At 38.2% G+C, this 23233-nt stretch overlaps 2 protein-coding genes across 3 annotated transcripts; one reads left to right on the forward strand and one right to left on the reverse strand.

Moving 5' to 3' along the window:
* Positions 1 to 5241: 5241 nt before the first annotated feature.
* On the forward strand, positions 5242 to 13359 carry xaf1 (XIAP associated factor 1). Of its 2 annotated transcripts, none has more exons than XM_023261391.3 (7): positions 5242 to 5388; positions 7215 to 7350; positions 7591 to 7647; positions 9485 to 9710; positions 9804 to 9874; positions 12162 to 12395; positions 12495 to 13359. In XM_023261391.3, exons 1-7 carry the CDS (start codon positions 5249 to 5251, stop codon positions 12525 to 12527), a joined length of 897 nt encoding a protein of 298 aa, XP_023117159.3. In that variant the 5' UTR covers positions 5242 to 5248; the 3' UTR covers positions 12528 to 13359. The 2 variants fall into 2 exon arrangements, with proteins under 2 accessions (XP_023117159.3, XP_023117160.3); XM_023261392.3 differs by having other exon boundaries at positions 9807 to 9874.
* A 582-nt stretch (positions 13360 to 13941) lies between these two features.
* Positions 13942 to 19314, reverse strand: tekt1 (tektin 1). Its single transcript, XM_023261393.3, has 8 exons — positions 19205 to 19314; positions 18280 to 18477; positions 18029 to 18194; positions 17318 to 17446; positions 17066 to 17212; positions 16607 to 16832; positions 14591 to 14787; positions 13942 to 14181 (listed from the first exon to the last, which is right to left on the reverse strand). The coding sequence occupies exons 2-8, from the start codon at positions 18443 to 18445 to the stop codon at positions 14022 to 14024; spliced, it is 1191 nt and encodes a 396-aa protein (XP_023117161.2). The 5' UTR covers positions 18446 to 18477; positions 19205 to 19314; the 3' UTR covers positions 13942 to 14021.
* Between the last annotated feature and the right edge of the window lie 3919 nt (positions 19315 to 23233).

A 23233-nucleotide genomic window follows, 5' to 3' on the forward strand; every position in this document is an offset into this window, starting at 1 on the left:
TACAGTGACGTTTTTAGAGCGACATGCTATATTATGACGTTTCAAAAGCGACATGCTACACGATGACGTTTTTTGGAGGACATGCTATACTATGACGTTTTTAGAGCAACATGCTATCCTATGACGTTTTTTGGACCAAAGGCTATACTATGTTTTAAGAGCGACATGCTATACTATGACATTTTTAGAGCAACATGCTATACTATGACGTTTTTAGAGTGACATGCTATAGTATGATGTTTTTAGAGCGACATGCTATAGTATGATGTTTTTAGAGCGACATGCTATGACGTTTCAAGAGCAAAATGCTGTACTATGAAGTTTTTTGGACGACATGCTATACAATGACGTTTTTAGAGTGACATGCTATACGTTGACGTTTTTTGGATGACATGCTATACAATGACGTTTGTTGAGTGGCATGGTATACTATGACATTTTTAGAGCGACATGCTACACTATGACGTTTTTTGAGCCACATGCTATACTATGACGTTTTTTGGGCCACATGCTATACTATGACGTTTTTAGAACGACATGCTAAACTATGATGTTTGTTGGACCAAAGGCTATACTATGACGTTTTTTGAGCCACATGGTATACTATGACGTTTTTAGGGCGACATGCTATACTATGACCTTTTTAGAGCAACATGCTACACTATGATGTTTTTAGACCAAAGGCTATACTATGATGCTTTTAGACCAAAGGCTATACTCTGACGTTTTTTGGACGACATGCTATACTGTGACAATTTTAAAGAGACATGCTATACTATGATGTTTTTTGGACGACATGCTATACTATGATGTCTTTTTGGATGACATGCTATGCTGTGACGTTTTTTGGACCAAAGGCTATACAATGACATTTTTAGACCAAAGGCTATACTATGACGTTTTTAGACTGTCATGCTATACTATGATAGGTTGTTGAACGACATGCTATACTATGATGTCTTTTTGGACGACATGCTATGCTGTGACGTTTGTTGGACCAAAAGCTATACGATGACATTTTTTGAGCCACATGTTATACTATGACGTTTTTAAAGCGACGTGCTATACTATGACGTTTTTAGACCAAAGGCTATGCTATGACGTTTTTAGAGTGACATGCTATACTATGACAATTTTAGAGTGACATGCTATACTATGACGTTTTTTGGGTGACATGCTATAGTATGACGTTTTAAGAGCGACATGCTATACCATTACAATTTTAGAGTGACATGCTATACTATGATGTTTTTTGGACCAAAGGATATACTATGTTTTTAGAGCGACATGCTGATATTTTTTGGACGACATGCTATACTATGACGTTTTTTGGGTGACATGCTCTACTATGACGTTTTCAGAGCGACATGCTATACTATGACGTTTGTTGGGCGACACTCTATACTATAGGCTTTTTAAATTGACATATTACTATGACGGTTTTGTTTGTTTTAGTTTTTTGGTTTTTTAGCAACATATAAGAATTTGAACACTTTTAAAAATTACTATACTTTTACTTGTGCAATGAAATATTATTCTATGGCATTTTTTTGATGACATGATGACTGATGTTTTCTTGAAAAACGTACTATTTTGACAATATACTGCACTATGACATTTTTTGAACCACATAATAATCAGTTGGGTTTTTTTGCAGACATGCTATACTATTAACTACAGACCATACTATGTTATTCTTGAAAAGTATACTGTACTTTGACATTTTCTGAACTACATCCTATACTATGGCGTTATACACAGAGTGCTTTGGTTACATGTTGATTTATAATCTAGATTTTTTTCTGTTTTGTTTTTTGACGGGATTACAACAGACCTGACCGTGAACACCGTTGACACCCACCTGAGCGAGACGCTGCCTAAGATCTCAAGGCTGCTTGATCGTGGTCTTTCTGGTCCTGTTCCAGAACGCCTTCATCAACCATGTCTTCTTTTGAAGAGGCCCTCAGATGCTGCAATCTCTGACCTTCAGGAGGAACTGCTAATTTCACTCTGTAATGAGATGGCGGTTATTTTAAAGACCCAGCTCCTGGCGGCTTTGAGTGAAAGTTTAACACCCATCAAAACGGAACTACAGACAGTTAAATCTGAGCTGTCAGTCAGTATTTCAAACATCAAGTCCGACCTGGCTGCCCTAAAGCACGCTGTGGGTGAAACGGAAACTTCACTCTCCACATCACCGACAGCATCGTCACACTCCAAAGCAGAGCACCTGTCTGGTGAACTTTTAAAAGTGGACTATAAATGTGAAGAATGTGAGCAGCAGCAGACTGTAAGCAGCGGAACAGATGTGATCAGAAAGAAGTCATTTTCTTTTTTCTTGTCTTTCTGGTTGACCTGTATGGAGTCACAGGAGTGCCACAATAAAAAATAAATAAATAAATGTGGAAATATGAAGATAAATAAATAAATAAATGTGGAAATAAATGTGGAAATATAAAGAGAAATAAATAAATGTGGAAGTATAAAGATAAATAAATAAATGAATGTGGAAATATAAAGAGAAATAAATAAATAAATGTGGAAATATAAAGATAAATAAATAAATAAATGTGGAAATATAAAGAGAAATAAATAAATAAATAAAGAGAAATAAATAAAAAAATAAATAAAAACGAAAATTTTGTCTTTGCTTTTCCCCTTTTCTTTTTTATATTTATTTCCAAATGTATTTATTTGTTTCTCTTTATATTTATTTATTTATTTCTCTTTATATTTCCACATTCATTTATTTATTTATTCGTTTATTTATTTCTCTATATTTCTACATTTATTTATTTATTTCTCTTTATATTTCCACATTTATTTATTTCTCTTTATATTTCCACATTTATTCATTCATTTATTTATTTCTCTTTATATTTCCACATTTATTTATTTCTCTTTATATTTCCACATTTATTCATTCATTTATTTATTTCTCTTTATATTTCCACATTTATTTATTTCTCTTTATATTTCCACATTTATTTCCACATTTATTTATTTCTCTTTATATTTCCACATTTATTTATTTATTTATTTCTCTTTATATTTCCACATTTATTTCCTTATTTATTTATTTATATTTTATTGTGGCACTCCTGTGACTCCATAGACTTGATGCTGTCAGATGCAGATGTTGGAGCTGATTCTGATCTTTCAGGATAAAAAGCTGATTTTCCTTCCTTCACAGACTTTTCAGGAAATTATTCTCTCAGGTTTTCTCTGCTATTTATATTTTTATTATCTGTGATTATTTCATTATTTCTTTATTGTAAAAATAAAGTTTGAGGCATAAAGACTCATTTAGTTATTTTAATCCTGAAATCTTTGATGTAGCAGAACTAAACTTCCATTTTCCTTCTTGTACTTCTGATACTAGAACTAAACCTATCTTCAACACAGATCATCTGCTTTTAATGAATCAGCAGCAACATCACAACAACAAATGAGACAATTTTCAACAAATCAATGAAACTGATGTCATTTAAAACTATCAGTCTATTTTAGTGTCAAATTAAAGCTGATTACTGACAACTAGAACATTAACGTTACTGTTTTAATCACATTTAAGTTTCCTGAACGTTACATTAATGTCAACCAGCCATGAACTTAATGAACCACATTACAGGAACACAACACACTTCAGCTGCTTACATGAAACTCAGCACATTAGCTTGATGCTACGTTAGCTTTAATCAGGCTACGACTGAGCAGCTAGCTCGGTTAGCATCGCTAACATTAAACCTAATATTTACTATGCTAACTTTCTTCTCTGGTCAACACACACTGAAATAAACTCCACCAACATCTGGAGTGCATGGCACACATTACATCTGACACTAAAGCTGCATATAAAGTGCATTAAAAGCGGCACCGATACGAAAATAAACATTTACTTACTGAACTATTAGAGTCCTTTCAGTGTCTGCTAGTAGAATCAGCCGAAGGTAGAAAACTGGTTAAAACAAGCCAGCGGCCAGGAAAACTGTCTGTGGAAAATGCTGTGCTGCTGCACCGATAAATAAACCAACACTTATATCAGAATTAATCCAAACGAGGAGAACAGAGTCTCTGCTGCCTCCTCCATAGGACCTGTCAATCATTCCAGACCGGACTGTCAATCAAGTAGTCCCGCCCCCTGGCTTCGCAAAACAACACACTCTATTTAAAAAAATCTATATTGATTTATTTTAAGATTGGCCACCTGATCTCTCATTTTGACCATGAAAACGAAAAAAAAATTTATGTACAGTCTATGCACCGTACTCTGTTTGGCTCCACACTTGCTGATGACCACTTCCGGTCTCAGAAAATGAAAAAACGGACCTTTTTTCGTTTCTGTCTCTTACTGATTTTACTTTCTTCCATCCATTATCTATACACCTCTTAATCCTCATTAGAGGAGCTGGAGTCTATCCCAGCTGACTCGGGTGAAGGCAGGGGACACCCTAGACAGGTCGCCAGTCTGTCACAGGGCTACATACAGAGACAAACAATCACTCTCACATTCACACCTACGGGCAGTTTAGAATAATCAATTAACCTCAGCATATTTTTGGACTGTGGGAGGAAGCCGGAGTACCCGGAGAAAACCCACGCATGCACAGGGAGAACATGCAAACTCCATGCAGAAAGATCCCGGGAAAGCCAGGACGCGAACCAGGGACCTTCTTGCTGCAAGGCGAAAGTGCTAACCACTATGCCACTATGCAGCCCATTTTACTTTCTTGTTATTCTAAATATAGAACGAAAATCAAAGCATTTTTAAAAAAAATTGTATATCCCTTTTTGATCATGAAAAGGAAAAACACCTTGTATTTCAATTTTAATTTTTGTATTTTAAAACGAAAATCAAATAACCACTCGTTTTTTGTTTTTCAATACCCGTTTCAGAACGGAAAATCCAATTACCAGATCCGTACACGGACCTGTCTGGTGCCCAACTCCCGAGTATCAGTGACACTATGGTGCACTACAACTACTGAACACAATAAAATGAGACATATTAATTCATATGTAGATTCATGTGGACAGTTTCTTCTTTTGTCTGTAGTTTTTCAATTCTTATATCAGTGATGGAAGGCTGCATATTAAAGACACCTCTCTGTACAACTTAGAAGTAATGTAACAGTTCATGAAAATCTATTTGTGATGTTTACAGTCAGACCCACAGTAAGAATTCCGGAAATCCTCTGCTGCGCCCCCCTGTGGCAGCAGCGCAGAACAACGACATGTGATGGAACTCATGATTTCACTTTCTATTTTGCTGAACCGAATCGAAGAAGTCGAGACATTTCAGATTAATCTTCTCCTCTCAGTGGATCATTTTGTAAAAATATTTCTCTCCATGGACAGCAAGGAGGCAACACGCATCTGCGGCCAGTGGTGAGAGTTAACTTCATGAGGGTCTGGTTGGAGGAGGACGCACCAAATACACTGAAAGTCTGTTTGTTTAACTTTGATTTGATCATTGGCAAGTAAATATGCAGAATGCAGGTCGTAAATTGATGTGGATGGTTTGGAGTCACAGTTCGGCGCAGAAAAATGTAACAAAATAATTGTCAGTATTATTTAAATGGGAATTGTATCACAAAGACCTGAGTGCAGCCAGCAATGGGCTGAAGACCTGTTTGACTCATTATAAAAGATGGTATTTGTGTGGAACTGGAAGTCCTAGTGTTGGATCTGAATGTCTGATTGAAGGAAACATGAAGGTGTAAATTGTTTTTAATTGTTTGTAGTGTTTTGTAGGAGAAAATATTAATGCTGACTCAGAGGAACTTAGAGTACAGTACATGAGGGCACAAAGTCAGTTTAAATCCTCTTTCTCTCCATATTCAGCTCAGGCTTGTTGTAAACGGGGCGGATTGATCTAACTAGAGTTTAACAGACAATTGGAGGAAAACAAACAGTTGACTTTAACTTTCTCCATGGAGCTCCTGTTAAGTTCAGACAGAAAGATGTTTGGCAGAGACTCACTGGTAGGTGTTAAAAGGTGTGTTTCTGATCAGTGGCTCAGATGGAATTCCAGGAAATGCTGCTAAATACAACAGCTTCCTGGTCTGAGCCACTGTTGACATGTGATATGATGGATTTGGTTTTTAGTAAAAAATACCCAAGTGTATTCTTTACTTTGTTTATTTTTAAATGATGTATTCATTGACAGTTTAATGTTTTTTGTGCATAATTCTTCCACTGAAACCATCTATTGATTAATGAATATTTTATCTCAAAATTCTTAATTTTTTAAAAAATTTATTGTCATTTAGTTTAGTTACACATAGACTTATTTGTTAATGTGGACACAAATACATTTTTTACTGTAAAATTAGTTAGTCAATCAGGTAAATGAAATGTTTTATTAATATTTCTGCAACGCTGGCATCCCTCCATATGACTCAAAAAGACACTTTCCCTCTAATATTTTAATTGCAGAACTGAGTTAGTCCAACATGTTTCATCATTAATAACTAGGATTTTAGAATTTATTTAAAATGTTAAAACTTAACCATAATATTTACGTTACAGATGAAACACACAGTATCTGCATTTATGTGAAACATCAAAGAATGAATATTGCAGCTTTTTAAAAAAAAATTTGAATACAGAGAAGCTAAATAAATGTCTAAATATGAATTGCAAACAAGGTCAGCTTAAAAAAAAACACACCTATAGCTTTATGAAGCTTTCTATTGTGATGCAGGTTAAAGTGAAGCAGAGTGTTTTTGAAAACTGACATGCCAATGCTGTTGGCTAGTTAGACGCACAAGGCACAATATAGCAATTTATTTAGATTTGGAAGATTAAGGGCAGTAAAACTATCAAAACACACTGCCCTGCTTCCCAAAAGATACACCCTGAAATATGCTGTATATATGTGTAGTATCTAGTATGACAATATCCACAGTTGTGCAGCTTTCTACACATTCACACCTACAGTCAATTTAGAATCACCAATTAATCTCAGCATGTCTTTGGGCTGTGGGAGGAAGCTGGAGTACCAGGAGAAAACCTGCACATGCGCAGATAGAACATGCAAACTCCATGCAGAAAGATACCAGTCTCAGACCGGGACACGAACTGGGGATCTTCTAGCTGTGAGGCAGCAGTGCTAACCACCAAACCCCTGTGCAGCTCTGATTTTCACCATTTTGACAAATGTTTCCTAAATGAAAAAGACAGATGATGACCCTTTTTCTTCTCTCTTACAGTCACAAGGAGGTTGCAGAGGCCAACTTCGCTCTGCATGAAACACACTGCAGCCGTTTCCTGTGTCTCTGTCCTGACTGTAATGAAGCCGTTCCCAGAGACCAGCTGGCCGAACACAAGGAGGAGCAACACTCTCTGGTACGCACAACACACACAGTCATGTTTGCATTACATCACAGAACATTGCACTGGTTATTTTCCTGAAAGTTTAGAATAAACTGTCTTCATACTAAGTTATGGGAACTTGCTCTTTGCCCCCAAAAGGGAGGCAGGTTCCAACACAACAAATGTTTGCCTTACAACAGAAGTAACACAGATACAGACACACGCCACGTGATTGTGTGTTCTCTGTAAGTTCACTGCTCTGTTTGTTTGCAGGTGAGATGCACCAAATGTAGCAAGAAGATGGAGCGTTGTCAGCTAGCAGACCATGAGGTGAGTCCACTGCTGCTGCCCAGGACTGTTGATACTGACAAACGGTCTCGTGTTATACAGCTTCAAAGCAACACAAACTGTCTCTTTTAAAAATGCATTCTATTGGCATGAATGTAAGGGGAACAAAACTGCCAAAGCATCAAAGGTGTAACTGAAAATGAGGTGGGAATAAAACCTTCTGTTGCAAAAATACATCATCAGTTTTATTTTTTATTCTTATTGTATTTTTATTTCATACATAGTATAATTTTTGCTCATTAATTTTTCCATATTTAGGTTTTACAGTTTTAAAGTTGTTGTTTTTTTTTAAACTAAATTAAAATTATTAAACAGGACAAAAATGAATAAGAGGAGAGAACAAGAGAGAACAAGAGAATGGCAAAAAGCAGAAAAAACTGTGAATATGTGATTTGTCATATTCAGAGATGTTTAATGATTCTGTGATGTTTTTGTCATTTTCATGCATATTTTAATTATGTGTCCCGCAGTTTGTCACATGCAGTCACATGTGCTGCCAGATATGTCCCTCTTCTAATAGAATCTGTTGCTCTTTCGTCTTATATTTAGTCACATTTTAAGAGGAAGTGTGAATCTGTCTCTACTTCACCTGTCATGCAGAGATCAGAGGGTTTTTATAGTGACAACAAACAGACAATAATGACATGTGTCTCTTCAGTGTCACTGGTTAAAAAAAAGGCATGAACTACAATGTTAAACAGTAATACAAGAAAAAGCCTTTGACCACGTAAAGAGGAAAAAAGTCTGATCTCATAGTTACATGATCAGTTTAATGAAAGCCTGCATTAGGAAAAATCTAGAATTCAGTGTTTGTGGGCACTGATAGATAGATAGATAGATAGATAGATAGATAGATAGATAGATAGATAGATAGATAGATAGATAGATAGATAGATAGATAGATAGATAGATAGATAGATAGATAGATAGACAGACAGACAGACAGACAGACAGACAGACAGACAGACAGACAGACAGACAGACAGACAGACAGACAGACAGACAGACAGACAGACAGACAGACAGACAGATAGATAAGGCAGGTTATTAACCAGATTAACATTAAAGGTTAGTATATACTCTAAAAAACTTGCTCTTCAATACTATAAATAAAACACTTTGAATTTTAAAATCTATAGAAATACTAAATGTATTAAAAGTCTCTCAGGTGGGGGGGGGGAGTTGCAGAATTCATCGACCGAATATTCGGGTCCAGCCCGAGTTGTACTATTATTTTCTATTTACTGAGCCTGTGTCATTTGGAGGGAAGTGAAATACAGTATATCTTGTCACTGGAAGTAGTTTGCACTGTTCAAACATACAAACGTTACCTTACTACAGGTATTTGTTTCAAAAACTTTAAGCTGTGAAAAACAGATTTGGAAATTTGTATTTCTTGTGCCATAACTTGTCATTTTGTAAAGATGTTGTTTATTTTTGCTATTTTTTATTTTATTATTTGGAAATATCAGAATTTGCACATTATTTTACATTTTTGTCTGTCTGATCACATCATTTCTAAAAAAATAAATCAGACATTACAATCAAACAGTTACTCAGTACTTGAGTAGTCTTTTTACCAAAAACTTTTTTTACTCTTACTTGAGTGATTTTTTGGATGACTACTTTTTACTTCGACTTGAGTGATATTACTTTGAAGTAACGTTACTCTTACCTGAGTACAATTTTTGGCTACTCTACCCACCTCTGCTCCTACCCGAACACTATCTGATATTACATTAGACAGATTTGCAGTCAAATGTGAATCCACTCTGTGCCCCAGACCAGTGATCTATGGTCTGCTCTGCTCTGGTCCCAGGCTGATGAGTGTGAGGAGCGTCTGCAGAGCTGTGTGTTCTGTGAGCTGGAGTTAGCGTGGAAGGAGCTGGACCAGCACTGTCTGGCCTGTGGGAGTCGCACCGAGCTCTGCAGGGACTGCGGCCGCTACGTCAAACTGAGGGACCAACCTGAGCACGAGATGACCTGCTCAGCCACCGACAACAACTCAAGTCCTCCTCTGACTAACAGCAGCGCTCCCAGTACAAGTAAGGGAATGCTGCATTCACACAAAAAGATCAGTCAACCTCCAGAATGCTTCTTCTCCCACTGTTTAATTCTTGCTGTCCCTCTCTCAACAGCAGAAATAGAAACAGTGAGCTGCAGCAGATGTATGGGATCGTTTCCAGCTGAGGATCTAGAAGAACATCAGGTATTTTCAAGCATTTTTCATGCATGTTATGGGCTCAGTTCTTCATGATAAACACTGGTTAAAAGGTGCAGCGTGGGTTTTTTTTAATAACAAATATTGGTGTCCTTAAGAATTGAGTTGTGATCTTGTAATTGTGTGAAAATATCTCATAAATATGAGATCTCGAAAGGCTGAGTTAGTGGCAGTACTGGATTTAATGTAATAAATATATTTTCATTTCTTTAACAAAGTGTTTTCTACATTATTTAGTAATTTTGAGATGGTAAATCAAAATTCTGATACATCTTCAAATGTTCTTCCGCACTCTTGATTATGCTGTGTATTCTTAACCTTTAGAGGCTTTCAGATGTACTTTGCATCTAAATTCACATCTCTTTAGTTGAATTGATCTTTAAATGTTTATTGCAGTGAAGGCATGACGTGACCTTTCCAACAATGCTAGTTGCTCATCTGTGCGACAAAATGTCAGCAAGAAAAATTATCTTGTTTAGAAATAAATTTGAATCAGTGCAACAACCTGTCATACAGCTCTGCATCTTGTTTGATTTTTTCATTAATTAGTCACTGCATAGATATATTAATATCTAGATATGTCAATGCATGTGCAATAAATCTGTCACAAGCAAGAGCATAACTGGAGTTTCTAATTTTGCTTGATACATACATGATTCACATTAGTACATACCAGAATGACAGCATTTATGTAAATAGATCTAAATTATGCAAAGTGATATCTTGACTGATTTTTTTTCAGTAATTTTCTCAACTGCTTCTCAGTTGAATAAGTCACAAAGTCCTGATCATTTCATAATTTAGAACCTAGCAAAATAAACTGCACCAATCAATCTTTCCAATTATATTTGTTGTTACTCTGTGTGACCCAAATTTGAAACTATAGCAGGAGGCAAACATTTGCCTGGTTTGCCAACTGTGCAAGGAGGCTACTGTCAAGTCCACCTCTCTTTCCCTCCAAAGGACGCGAGGACAACTCAATTCAAATTTCCAACTCAAACTTTTATTTTCCTTTTAGTTGATCGGTCATGATATTGCAATAGGTTGTAAACCTTTAAAGACAGAGAAACAAGTTCACACCATCAAACACAGAACCAAAAAGTTGACATACTACCCACTTAACCATTTAAATGAATCAATCACTTAAAACGTTTTAAAGCAAATAAAGAATAACCAACATTTTAGTAAAGTTTAGTAAAGTTTTAACATTTAATAGAACATATATATTTTCTATGTTTTTACTTTACTTAAACTCAAAATGAAACATCTTAATTCAAACTCATTTGACATAAAATCAATGAAGTAAATGCTGCAGCTTTCATTAACCAGTCACACAGCAGTTAACATACACTTGACGATATTAAGAAACATTTCAGAACACCAAGAAAGCAGATAAACATTTCGCCAACCATTGGCGTCTTTGGACTGAATCCATGAGTGGACTTGGATCTACTTTGTTCTTTCCTTGTGTCGTTCTCCTCAGAAGATTGTTTGACTGAATGCGTGAGCTTCCCCCAGTCCTTCCCAGGTGCTCTAAATCAGTGATGACTGATCAGGTGTCAGGTACCGCTTTGCTGCTACCAATGCATTCTGGGAAGTGTAGTATTTAGTCCCATGTCCTGAGATTCAGCTCAACAGCTACTGTTTGACTTCTGTGAGTAAAATAATGAGACAATAAGTACATATATTTACCTATTTCTAGGCCATACAGTATACCACCAGCATAGCTCTGATACTGTCAGATTACAGACTATCTCCCCTACAAAGTCATAAAAAGATTTCTCTACTGCCAGCATTTTAGGGTGAGATACATTCTACAGGTACATACATTATTCCTAACCTAAATTAAGTAAGATCTGGATAGTTTAAGGTGTTTTGAAAACAAGCTGCATCCTGTATGGTTAGCCTTCATTTTGACCAAGATAAGAGCTTAAGAGTAAAGGAAGTGGAATTACCTTGACTATTGCTTTCCTTAATGCAAGCTGTTGTAACATTTGGTGAATGTAGCCACTGCAGCTTCAAATGCTATGCTACTGTAAAAGTTGCACAAATGAAAACAAGCAGTGAATTGACTGCATAGGTTTGCTGACCTTAAACACCATAAACGAAGGGTCCTACCAGATCAAGGCTGTGACGCTACTAAATGAAGCAGTGGAGCATCTTATGAAATAAACCATATACTTAAGAGAAAGACTCTGTTCTTTCTTATTTCTTCTGTTTCTGCTACTCCTCTTCTACTCTAGTCATCAGGGTAATACTTTTTTTCTGTTTCCAGCTGAAGTGTGCTGGAGCCACCAGGTTGGATGATGAGGAGGACAGTGAGGATGATGAGGATGAAGGTGATGTTTGGGGGCAGGGAGCCACTGCTCAGCTAAGCAGCACCTTTCAGGCACGTCTGTCAGACAGACTCAGTGAAGCTCGCTGGGATAATGCAGCTGACCCTCACCAGATCAGCACCTGCCCACACTGTCATCTGGCCCTGCCCCTCATCACTCTGCGCTGGCATGAGGTAACATTCCTAAATCACACTTTGTTCAATATTTATTTACACATTGTTAGAGACTTCCTAAAGTAACTGGTTTCCCATCTGCTCTCTGTGTGTTTTTAGGCAAAGTGCCAAATTCACATCCTCTTGAAATAGAGAGAGACAACTGGTCAGGATGGATAAGCTGCCTCAGAGGGTTTTGATTCATATTAGAGAGCATTTGGGCTGTTGGAATGGAATTTGAGCTGCTACAGACCTTTGGGACACTTTCTCATGTTTGTCTGAGTGTTTACATTTAGTTTTATTCACATTTAGTTTTGGTTCTTGTATGAATTTGTGCTTCCACAAAGAAAATACTAGTTTAGAAAGTAAACTTGACACTCCTGATATCTTTGCAAGGTACAATCTGTTAACTAAAAGCACAGCTACTAAACTGTAAAGCAGCAGAATAGTCAGTTTTCTTGTCACAATAAAGTGCGTTGGGTGGATGGTCTTTTCTGAAAAACTCCAGATGAAGAAGCGTGTGATGGGATGTACATGTAACAACATGCTGAGTTCTGTTCTCATGAGAATATAATGTTTGCCTTGCTGATTTGTCGTTACTGTGTGCTCACACTGCTGTCCTCTCTGCCATGTTGAATCTTCTTGGACACTTAGTTTGTCACAGTTTTATGGCTTGCATAGTTTGTTAGCAGCCCTCAATGGACACTGACCTATGTTTTGTTTGTTTGGCATAATTAACACAACACCCATCCTTACAAATTAAAATAGACAAAGACCTGTCTGAATCTCAGATATTCTTTCATGTTTTAGATTTTTTTTATCTAAAAAAACCCCATGTTATTAAAGCTTGTGTTTATGTGTTAACATATCCATACAGTGTTTTCTATGTATGCTGGAAGACGTATCATCAGAGAAAAACATAGTCGGCACTGTGGCTGATCATTTCCTCCTTGAAACTGCAGCATATTAAAGTCTCAAAAACAGATTCAGACTTCAAATTTTTATTTTACCAAACAAACCTGCTTGAACCTCCAGTATGAAATATGATCCAGTACTGACTTATTCTTTAGGAGGTTTGATTGCCTTGTTGAGATGGATTGAACAAATTAAGCAAGTTCCTCAAAGAAAGACTGTCTGCCAGTCAGTCTCTTCAATCACTACTGTGCTTTTTCCTGTTTTTTAAAATCTTCTATAATGTTCCATATTGCTTAATTAATCTGACCAACAACTTTTCCTCAGAGGAGGAGAAATTAAAGCTTTTCTGTCAGCTCATAATGAGTTTGCCTGCCTTTCTATTAGACCAGAAAAGCAGGCAAATTTGTTCTTTATTATTTTAATTTGGGTGAGCAAACATTTCAAAATTGACTCATCTCTCTTTAATTCTGGTTCACATTAAGAAGCTTGGTTTTACTAAATGGTAAATGCATGCCCATCATGACAAGGTCAGACAAACTCACACGGCAACACAGAAACAAAGTTACATCTCTCTTATACCAACGGCTTTCCAGTAAACTCAAGAAAAAACAAAGTGAAATCATGTTTAGATCATATGAGAAAGAAACACAGCTAGATTTTTCAAAGTAAATTTTATATGACTGCGTTTTAAAATAAATACTGCGTACATGTAGACTTAGTGCTGCTGACTGCTCAGAAGTTGCGTATGATGATGGGCTCCCTGTGCTGACAGCAGATGACCTCATCAATGTAGAGAGTGTTGGTCTTGACATCGATGTGTTCCTGCAGCTGCAGCTGGCAGTAGACCAGAGCTCTCTGCTCCTCCTCAGACTGGACCACCTCACCACAAAGCCTGAGAGCACAGAGACGCCAGATAACAACTACCTGAACATGAATATCTTTTAATAATACATCAGACAATAAGGGAAGAACCTTGATTGAAAACAGAAACACACACATCCTTCAAAACCAGACCATAACAATGTGGGAGAGACTCTTTCTAAGCATTTCTGTGTCAATAATGAAGTTTTCTCCTGTCTGAAAACCTCCATCATGCCATTACATTTACTTCCTCACATGCATTGAATTTCTGACATTGTAAAACTGCTGGTATAGTGTTTGAATTCTTTACATTTGTTATATTCGTATTGCGTATTCCTTGGTTAAAACCAGCAGCGTGAACAGCACAAAAGAATAAAAAAATTTGAAACATATTCCTTTCATTGTCCCTTCACGTGAGCGGTAAGAGTGTCTGGCCATACCTGTCGATGTTAGCAGTGAGCTGCTGGACCTCAGCGAGGAGCTGGGACTGTGCTGGATCGTAGCATTGTTCTTTGCCAGGCCTCTGGCAGCGCAATGCCAGCCGGGCCTGAGCCAAACTCAGACATTGCTCATTCTCTGTGATGGCCACTTGGAGGTCCTCTCTGATCCTCTGCTGGCTGCTAATCTCAGACAGAATCTAGAGGGAACAGAGGTGTCACACCAGGGTGATTTACACAGTAGAGCTGTAGAAACATTATATCAGGCTGTTGCTACATCAATTAAATACAATTAACATTAAAAGTCAATGGGAATCTAAGTTGGGACAACATATGGAGAAGAAATGCTTGACATATTAACACGATGAACATCTGGGCTTGAGTTATCCTTTCATATTACTTTGATGGCAACCTTGTAAATGAATTCAAAGACTGCAATATTTTTATTCATATTTGGTATTACATCCTCACTTGTTTGTTAGCTTTTCTCATTTTTAGGAATAAAGAAGGGTATGTTTTTTTTTGTCATTTGGTTATAACATTTTGTAGTTCCACATAATTAACATGCTGAAGTCCTAAAAACTCTACCTCACACAGATTACTTCTATGTCCTCTACTGTCCGTCAGCACTCACATGTGAGTTCTGACGTGCTAATGAGAGAATGTGTCACTCTTTCAGGTGAGACAATCTTCCTGTTACACATTACAAGCTGAATTTATTAGCCATAAAATGCATCCATGGTCAACTGAATACTCTCAGGCATTTTGCTTTTACAGCCGTACCTGGTCTGGTGTGACCTGTAGCTTACACTAGCTGATGTTAGGGGACTCTTTTGGTTAGACACTACTTAGCTGACTTTATTTCTTCTTCCAACTTGTGCTACTGGTACTCTACATTTTAGCATTTACCATTATCTTGTAGACAAAACTGCAAAATGTGGGCTTTCTGCCACTGAAGTGAAGCCACAGACTAAATAGTTTGTGATTCAACCAGTTGTTAGACAACAAAATCAAAACAGACAAAAACTAAATAGTACAGTACCATTAGTATAAATGTCCCTGAGATTCCACTCCTGACTTTGCCCTCACTACTCTAAGCCTTTTATAGTAAAACTCTTAAAATTGCACTTTTCATATTTCAAATAATAGATTGTCCTTTGTCCCATCTGCCATTTGTTTTTTAAATAAACTCTGACTCCAGATGTCATTGTGTCTCTCTTGTGGTGATGGTGTGGGAGATATAGATGTTGCCCTGTGTTTGTGGGGTGTATTGTACGTATATGTGTTGGACTACTGTGTGTAAAGCAAATTTCCCCAAGAGGTCAGATTTACTCTCCTCTCAATCAACATTTTATGCATGTTGTAAGGGCATCAGGGGCAGGAAAATTGTATCTTGTGTATTCATGATGCTGGTGCAACAGAGTAACATTTTATGCTAAACCTTAAAGTACAATGTCTCTTTACAAAGTGGAAATGTTCTGTTGAGGCAGCATTAATATCCACCCCATAGTCATCTGACTTTGAACAAGAAAAGAGTCAGTCATCCATGTATCTGTCCCGAAGGAAAGGATTCATGATTAGCTGTAACATTTACATTTCTGGGCTGCACAGTGTCTTAGTGGTTAGCGATGTTGCCTTGCAGCTAGAAGATCCCCAGTTCACGTCCCGGCCTGAGATCTTTCTGCATGGAGTTTGCATGTTCTCCCTGTACATGTGTGGGTTTTCTCTGAGTACTCCGGCTTCCTCCCACAGTTCAAAAACATGCTGATGATAATTGTAAATTGTCCGTAGGTGTGAATGTGAGTGTGAGTGTTTGTCTCTATATGTAGCCCTGTGATAGACTGGTGACCTGTCCAGGGTGTCCCCTGCCTTCACCCTAAGTCAGCTGGAATAGACTCCAGCCCCCCACAACCCTAATGAGGATTAAGTGGTGTGTAGATAATAGATGGCTTAACATTTCTGATTTTGTTTCTGCTCACTCGGTCTGCCAAATATACAGAATATCATACACTGTCCTACCTTCGGCAGTTTATCCTCCATCTGGCTCTTGGCATTCTTGACTTCCTGGATGTTGAGCTGAAAGGCTGCTGTCGTAGCCTGGACCTGCTTCTGCATGTCAGCAGCCGTCTGCTCCAGGACAGACTCCACCAGGGCCTTCAGAGACAGAGAGTTGGCCTTCTGGTGCTCCGCCTTTGCAATGTTTATGTCTGAGATGTTCTCCCAGAACTCTGGAGTCACTGCCAAACTGAGAGATGTTTAACAACCTATGAAAACCGGGAACTAACAGCATTTCTTTTTGTACATTTCTTGACTTCCTAGAGCTATGCAGATGTCTTTAAGTGAAATGTCCGAGCCCTCTTTTACATATGCACTGAAAATGATTTCAAATATTTCAAAAAAGTATAATTTTGAAAAGACTTTTCAGATACTATATTAATTTCCTTTATTTATTGAGGAAACAAGAACGTGGTAGTTCACCTCGGCAGAACAGCGTTTGTGTTTTTGGACTTCTGCAGGTTGTTGACAGAATGGGTGGTCATTAATACACAGGAGTTGTCGATGCACTGGGCCTCAAATTTCTCCTTCAGATCTTTCTCTAAACGGTACTTGGCAGACCGGTTTAGTCTGGAATACAAAACAACAGATTTTATATTGATTTACTGACAAGTGGCAAACTCTTTTCTGATCCCTTTATAGTGTGTTTATACTCATACATGGTCTCTTTCCTACCGTATCTGCTCAGTGATCTGCTCTACTACACGATGCAGAAGAGAAGCCACTCCCTCAATAAGCTCCCTCTCCTTCAGCAGCTCTCTGTCCACATCGTCATGCAGCTTCTCAGAAGGGAAACGTTTTGTTCTGAAAGACACAGAACAAGATAACCATCACTCATCTGCTCATCTGCATTTGCATTTCCTAAATATTTGGAACATTTGTTTCTATACAACAAACACAAAACAGTGTTTATGTTGCCTGCATACAAAAATGCATTTTGAAGATAATTTGGTGGACTCAGAATGCTGAATCCTCATATTAGCTTCAGTGGGAGCATATATCTATAGTTTTGGATTACTTTTTGGTAACTTCATGATGATAAACTCATAACAGACAATTACAAACAATTACATTGTTATTGTTATTACTGAGATTTAGTTCTCTAGTTCTGAGCAATTCCAATATCTATTGTACAGTCAGACAGTAGTACCATCTGGAATAAAAAGGATTATTGAACAGGATATAAATTAGAAGAATGTGAAGATGAATCTGACATTTAATTTCTCAATTCAAAGAGCTTCACTCTCTTATTTTGGTTTAAAAAGTTTAAATTTAAGGTGTAGCGTTACTGCAAACTAATGACAGCTGTCATTTTTATGATAGAAGAGAAGTGAGAACAAGGAAAGTTTCAGAAGTGTTTTCCTTCAGATTGTTAAAGAGTCTCACCGCTCCTCCAGACAGAGAACAGTGACTCTCCGAGGCTCTTTGGTCGCCTCCAGGGCATTCACCACTCTGCTCTGTAATGCTAGAAGGACATCAATCTCCAAAGTAATCTCCTCCAGCTTAAACTCCAGCTCCTTCTTCAAAAACTGTATGTCTCTGATCCGCTGATCTGAGCAGCAGAAGAGAAAACATTCTCAGCAATCTTTGCAGTTGCCTTTCTGTGTGAAACACAAAGCAGCTGCTTTTTAACTTACCGAGTCGCTTATTGTCATCGTCTTGCATGCGTTTGCAAGCTTTGTCAGTTTCTTCGACCAGCCTCTTGCACTGTGCTCTGAAGAGCTCCGAGTTATTCAGCATGAGCTCAATATTCATTAGATTGGGTTTACTGCCCTGCTGAGCACTGAGGTTCAGGACAGACATCTTCTCCAGTCAGTCAGTACAGGAAGGAGGAACTGAAACAAGGAAATGGTAAACAAATAAATAAAAAGTGCATCTTGGCTTGGTTAAAGAGAAATTAAAACATGCAAAAACCAAAGGAAAATGCATACAAGCAAGACTCTAAACTGGCGAAAGATCCACCACTGTTCAAAAGTTTGGTTTCACTTAGAAATATCCTTATTTTTGAAAGAAAAGCATTTTTTTCAATGAAGATAACATTTAATGAATCAGAAATCCAGTCTAGACATTGTTAATGTGGTAAATGACTATTCTATCTGGAAACAGCTGATTTTTAATGGAATATCTCCATAGAGGTACAGAGGAACATTTCCAGCAACCATCACTCCTGTGTTCTAATGCTACATTGTGTTAGCTAATGGTGTTGAAAGGCTAATTAATGATTAGAAAACCCTTGTGCAGTTATGTTAGCACATGAATAAAGTGTGAGTTTTCATGGAAAACATAAAAATGTCTGGGTGTCCCCAAACTTCTGAACAACAGTGTATATATAGGAAATGTCAGAAGGAATTGTACCTGTTATGAGATTAACCCTCATCAGTACACACAAGTAACGTATCTAGCATTAGCCCCAAGGTTCATTTAGCTGTTGCCCAACTAGCTAACTACTGTGAAACTACAGACTGACATCAAGCACAGCGTTGCTCTTCACTAAAGTTAAAACGCTGGCCAGAAAAAAAAAACATGACAGCAAAAAATACAAGAGTAGTTTCGGACACATACCTTGCTTCGTGCGGCTGAAACCCACCAAGTGTTTCAGTTTCGAAGTCTTCTATTACAGACCGCAGTTAAGATGGAGCGAAACAAACCGTTACTGTGGCAACGGCAGGTCAGAGGCGGACACGCCCGCGGGAGCGCGCATTTTTCATTCCCAGTTCAGAAACATTTACAGCTGCTTTAATGTGGATCATAAAGTCAGAATGTGCAAATACACAGCAGGTAATATCTGTGGCAACAGCAGAGGGATGTGTTCGGGAATTTTTAATGTTTCTTGTAGCTGAAAAATCGCCTCTAGATAAATGTTTACTGTTCATCAGGCAGGATATTTATTGAATAAAGGCAATAATTGATGATGTTCATGCTGTTTGTGTGATATCCTGGTTTATAGTTTGAAAATAGGCTGCAATTAACGTGTTTTATGGGTGGGATTTATTTATTTAACAGAAAGAAAATATCTCTTTTGCAGTTATCCTCAAAGCTACGATCTTTGCAACAGAACCATAATGAATGAAATCAAGTCATTCTGATGCATTAATGACATTTCAGACATGCAGTTTTCCCCTTTCTGGCACGTGGAAAACTGCTGTATATGAACTGGTCCTTTCAAGCTGTTTCAGTGGGTTAAAATAAACACATTAGTTATAATGTATCGCACAGAGCAGGTATCATGATGCAGAAACATACAGATAATTGCAAAGAAGAACAGTAGCAGCAGGTCGACATAACCTGGATGAGCAGTCAGTTTTTGGCCTGTGGAAATCAATCAATCAGACTTTGTTTGTGTGGAACTTCTCATACAAACTGATTGTAATACAAAGTGTGTTACACAACAAAAGGAATCCACTCCTGCATTCAAATCCGCCCAACGACATGAAATAAATATATATAATGTGGGAACAGTGAAATAAATAGCTACAATGTGGTGTTGACGCAGCCATGCCTTGTGTAAGAGCTGGAGTAGCCTTTAAAACGGAGGAAAATCATCACACAGCCGACATTACTTTTGGCCTGCATGCTAAGATTTTTGTGAATGAGCTGCAGCCACTTATTGAAAATTGGGCACAGGTGTGTAGCCCCGCCCACACCCAAAAGTAGGTCAACTGAGGACAAACAGATCAACATCACAACACCCCCACTTGTTCCTTAATTGACTAGGGTACATCACAGTGCATCAAATCCATATATAATATAAATTCCGTTTACAATACCACATCTTCATACACCAAATAGAAAAGGTACTAATTTATTCATTCTTATATTAGTCATAGGTTTCGTAAAAATGTCTGCCACCATTCTATCTGTAGGACAGTATCGAAGAGTAATTTTGTGGATAAAGCTACTGTGGGCTGTTTCTTTGACCTCCAGGAAATAACAGGCCACTCTCAGACAAAGTAAAGCAGTAACCAGTCACACTGCGCCGGTCATTCTGGTCAGCTGCCCAGTCTGCATCAGAATAAGCCAAAAGTGCAAGATTTTCTTGTTTCCTGTAACACAATTCCTGGTCCACAGTGCGTTTTAAGTATCTTAACACATACTTAGCTGCAACCCAATGTTGTTGTTTCGGTTCAGAAAGGTACTGTGACAATTTACTAACAACAAAACTCAAATCTGGTCGAGTTGATGTCATTAGATAGATTAAACTGCCAACCACTTCAGGCTGCTCCATATAAATTTCACAATCTATAGGAGCATATAAATATGCAGTTTTAACATCCATCTGATGTAGCGCTAAATCGTACTGAGCTGCAAGCTGCATTAGTACACGTACAGAAGTCATATCAGCCGTAGGTGAGAAAGTTTCATTATGATCAATACCAGCCACTTGACTATAACCTTTTGCCACATATCTTGCTTTGTAAATTGTCTCAACTGGATTTTCTTTGACTGCGTAGACCCATCTGCCCCCCACTGCATGCTTGCCTTCAGGTAAGGGTGTTAATATGAGGGTATCATTCTCTATCAGAGAGTCAATCTCGTTCTTCATAGCTTTAGCCCACTGCTCTGATTTTGAAGAGCTCAAAGCTTCCTGCAGTGTCAGGGGAACATCACAAGTCAAACGATAGCAGTAGTCAATATTAGTCAATGATTGGTCTTCCTCAGATTTCACTTCATAATCACAATCAGTATAATACTGTGGGGGTTTCCTCTCTCTTTTTGGGTAACAAGCACTACGGCTACTCTCATCTTTACTTTGTAAGTTGGTATTAGATTGACACACTTCTAGTTTTACTTCTTGAGGGATCACATTAGTCACATCCGGTTTAGATGGCTGAATCTCAGCTCTTTCCCTGTGTTCAAAAATATCATACATGTCTTCATCTGTCTGAGTGTCACATTCATTTGTTCTTTGTCATGAACTTTACAAGCCTGTTTTTCATTACTTTACCAGTGTTTGGATAAAACACTAAAAATGCAGGACTGTTTTTGTCATAACCAACAAAGATTCCTTTTTCACAACGTGTGTCCAACTTTTTCATGTCATATTTGTATGCAAAACATTCTGAGCCAAATGCTCTCATTTTGGACATATCAGGTTTCTTCCCAGTTAACAAGTAATAGGGGGTTTGTCCAAGCCTTCTGTTGTAACACCTATTTCTGACTATAGCAGCAGTCTGTACTGCATATGGCCACAACTGTTTTGGTAATTTGCTCTCTATCAACATACATCTTGCCATTTCAAACAAGGTCCTCCATGCTCTTTCAGCTGTCCCATTTTGATGGGGCGACCAAGGAGCTGAGGTTTCATGTCTGATGGCATATTGACAGAGTAGTGACTGAAACGCTGATGATGTGAACTCTGTTCCATTATCCGACTTTATGCATTTGATTTTTCCATAAGGTTCAACATCAGCAATGAATCTCTCTGTGGCTTTAACAGTATCACTCTTAGCTTTTAGGAAATATTTGAACATAGCTCCAGAATAATCTGTAAATGCAAGAGCAAATCTGAAACCATCTTTACCAGCTGGCTCTATCGGCCCAGCCAGGTTGTATGAACAAGCTCTAGAACATCTTTAGCTTTTTCATCTGGTTCTGTATTTCTGCTCTGTGCAAATTTACCTTTGATACACACTTCATATTTCAGATTGGACTTCTCATCTTTCCCTTTGATTTTCATACCTTGTGACACTTTCCAGCTTTAACACGTCATCATAATTACAGTGACCCAATATTTAATGCCACGTCTGAACATCATAACACACACTACATTGATCAGTCTCACTTTCCAGAGTACGTAAGTAAAACAGTCTGTCTTGTGTGTTAATATCAAAAGTTGTACCGTTTTTATGGATGAGTCGGTTCTGTTCCTCTTTGAAGATGACAGTCGCTCGTTGCGCTGTTGCCGCTTTGACGGAAAAGATGTCCTGATGAAATGATGGGACGTAGAGCGCCTCCTTCAGCATCAGAACCACGTCGCGGCCTTTACTGTCTCTCATGCGCACTTTGGCGGTGCCCTTCTTCAGCGCAGTCCCGCTCTCCGTCAGCCAACTCCAGAATATGGCTTTGCGGCTGGAAGCTTGGGTCAAACTCCTCGAACCTCTCCATGTCCGTGATAATGTGCTTCGTGACTCCAGAGTCGACCATGAGGCCCTTCATCCTCACTGCGCTAGCCGGGGCGGCTGCACCCAACTGCACCTTGAATGCGAACGTGTGGTCCTCCTCGTCCACCGCTTGCTTCACCTTGTCCCGCTTTCTCCGCCGACAGTTTGCGTCCTTGTGCGTGGCGCTTTTACAGAGGCTACACCACTGTCTGCTCCCTGCGCTCTCCAGCTGACGCGCACTCAGCGGCTTTGTGCCCCTTCAGCCCGCAGGTGAAACAGGTGAGTTTCGCTCCAATTGTCTCTTCCTTTCACCTTCATCACGCTGTCTTCTCCTGAGCTCGAAGCACCAAACTTCTCTGTACTTTCATAGCTCCCGAGTTTGGTTTTAAACTCGGCAAATGTCAGTGTTTCATCACTGCGTAACGTGAACAGAGAGTGGTTTAAATACATCAGGCAGGCCTTTTAAAATCATTGCGGTCAACAAACCGTC

This window comes from Amphiprion ocellaris, chromosome 7 (assembly GCF_022539595.1).
Source record: "Amphiprion ocellaris isolate individual 3 ecotype Okinawa chromosome 7, ASM2253959v1, whole genome shotgun sequence".
NCBI lineage: Eukaryota > Metazoa > Chordata > Actinopteri > Pomacentridae > Amphiprion > Amphiprion ocellaris.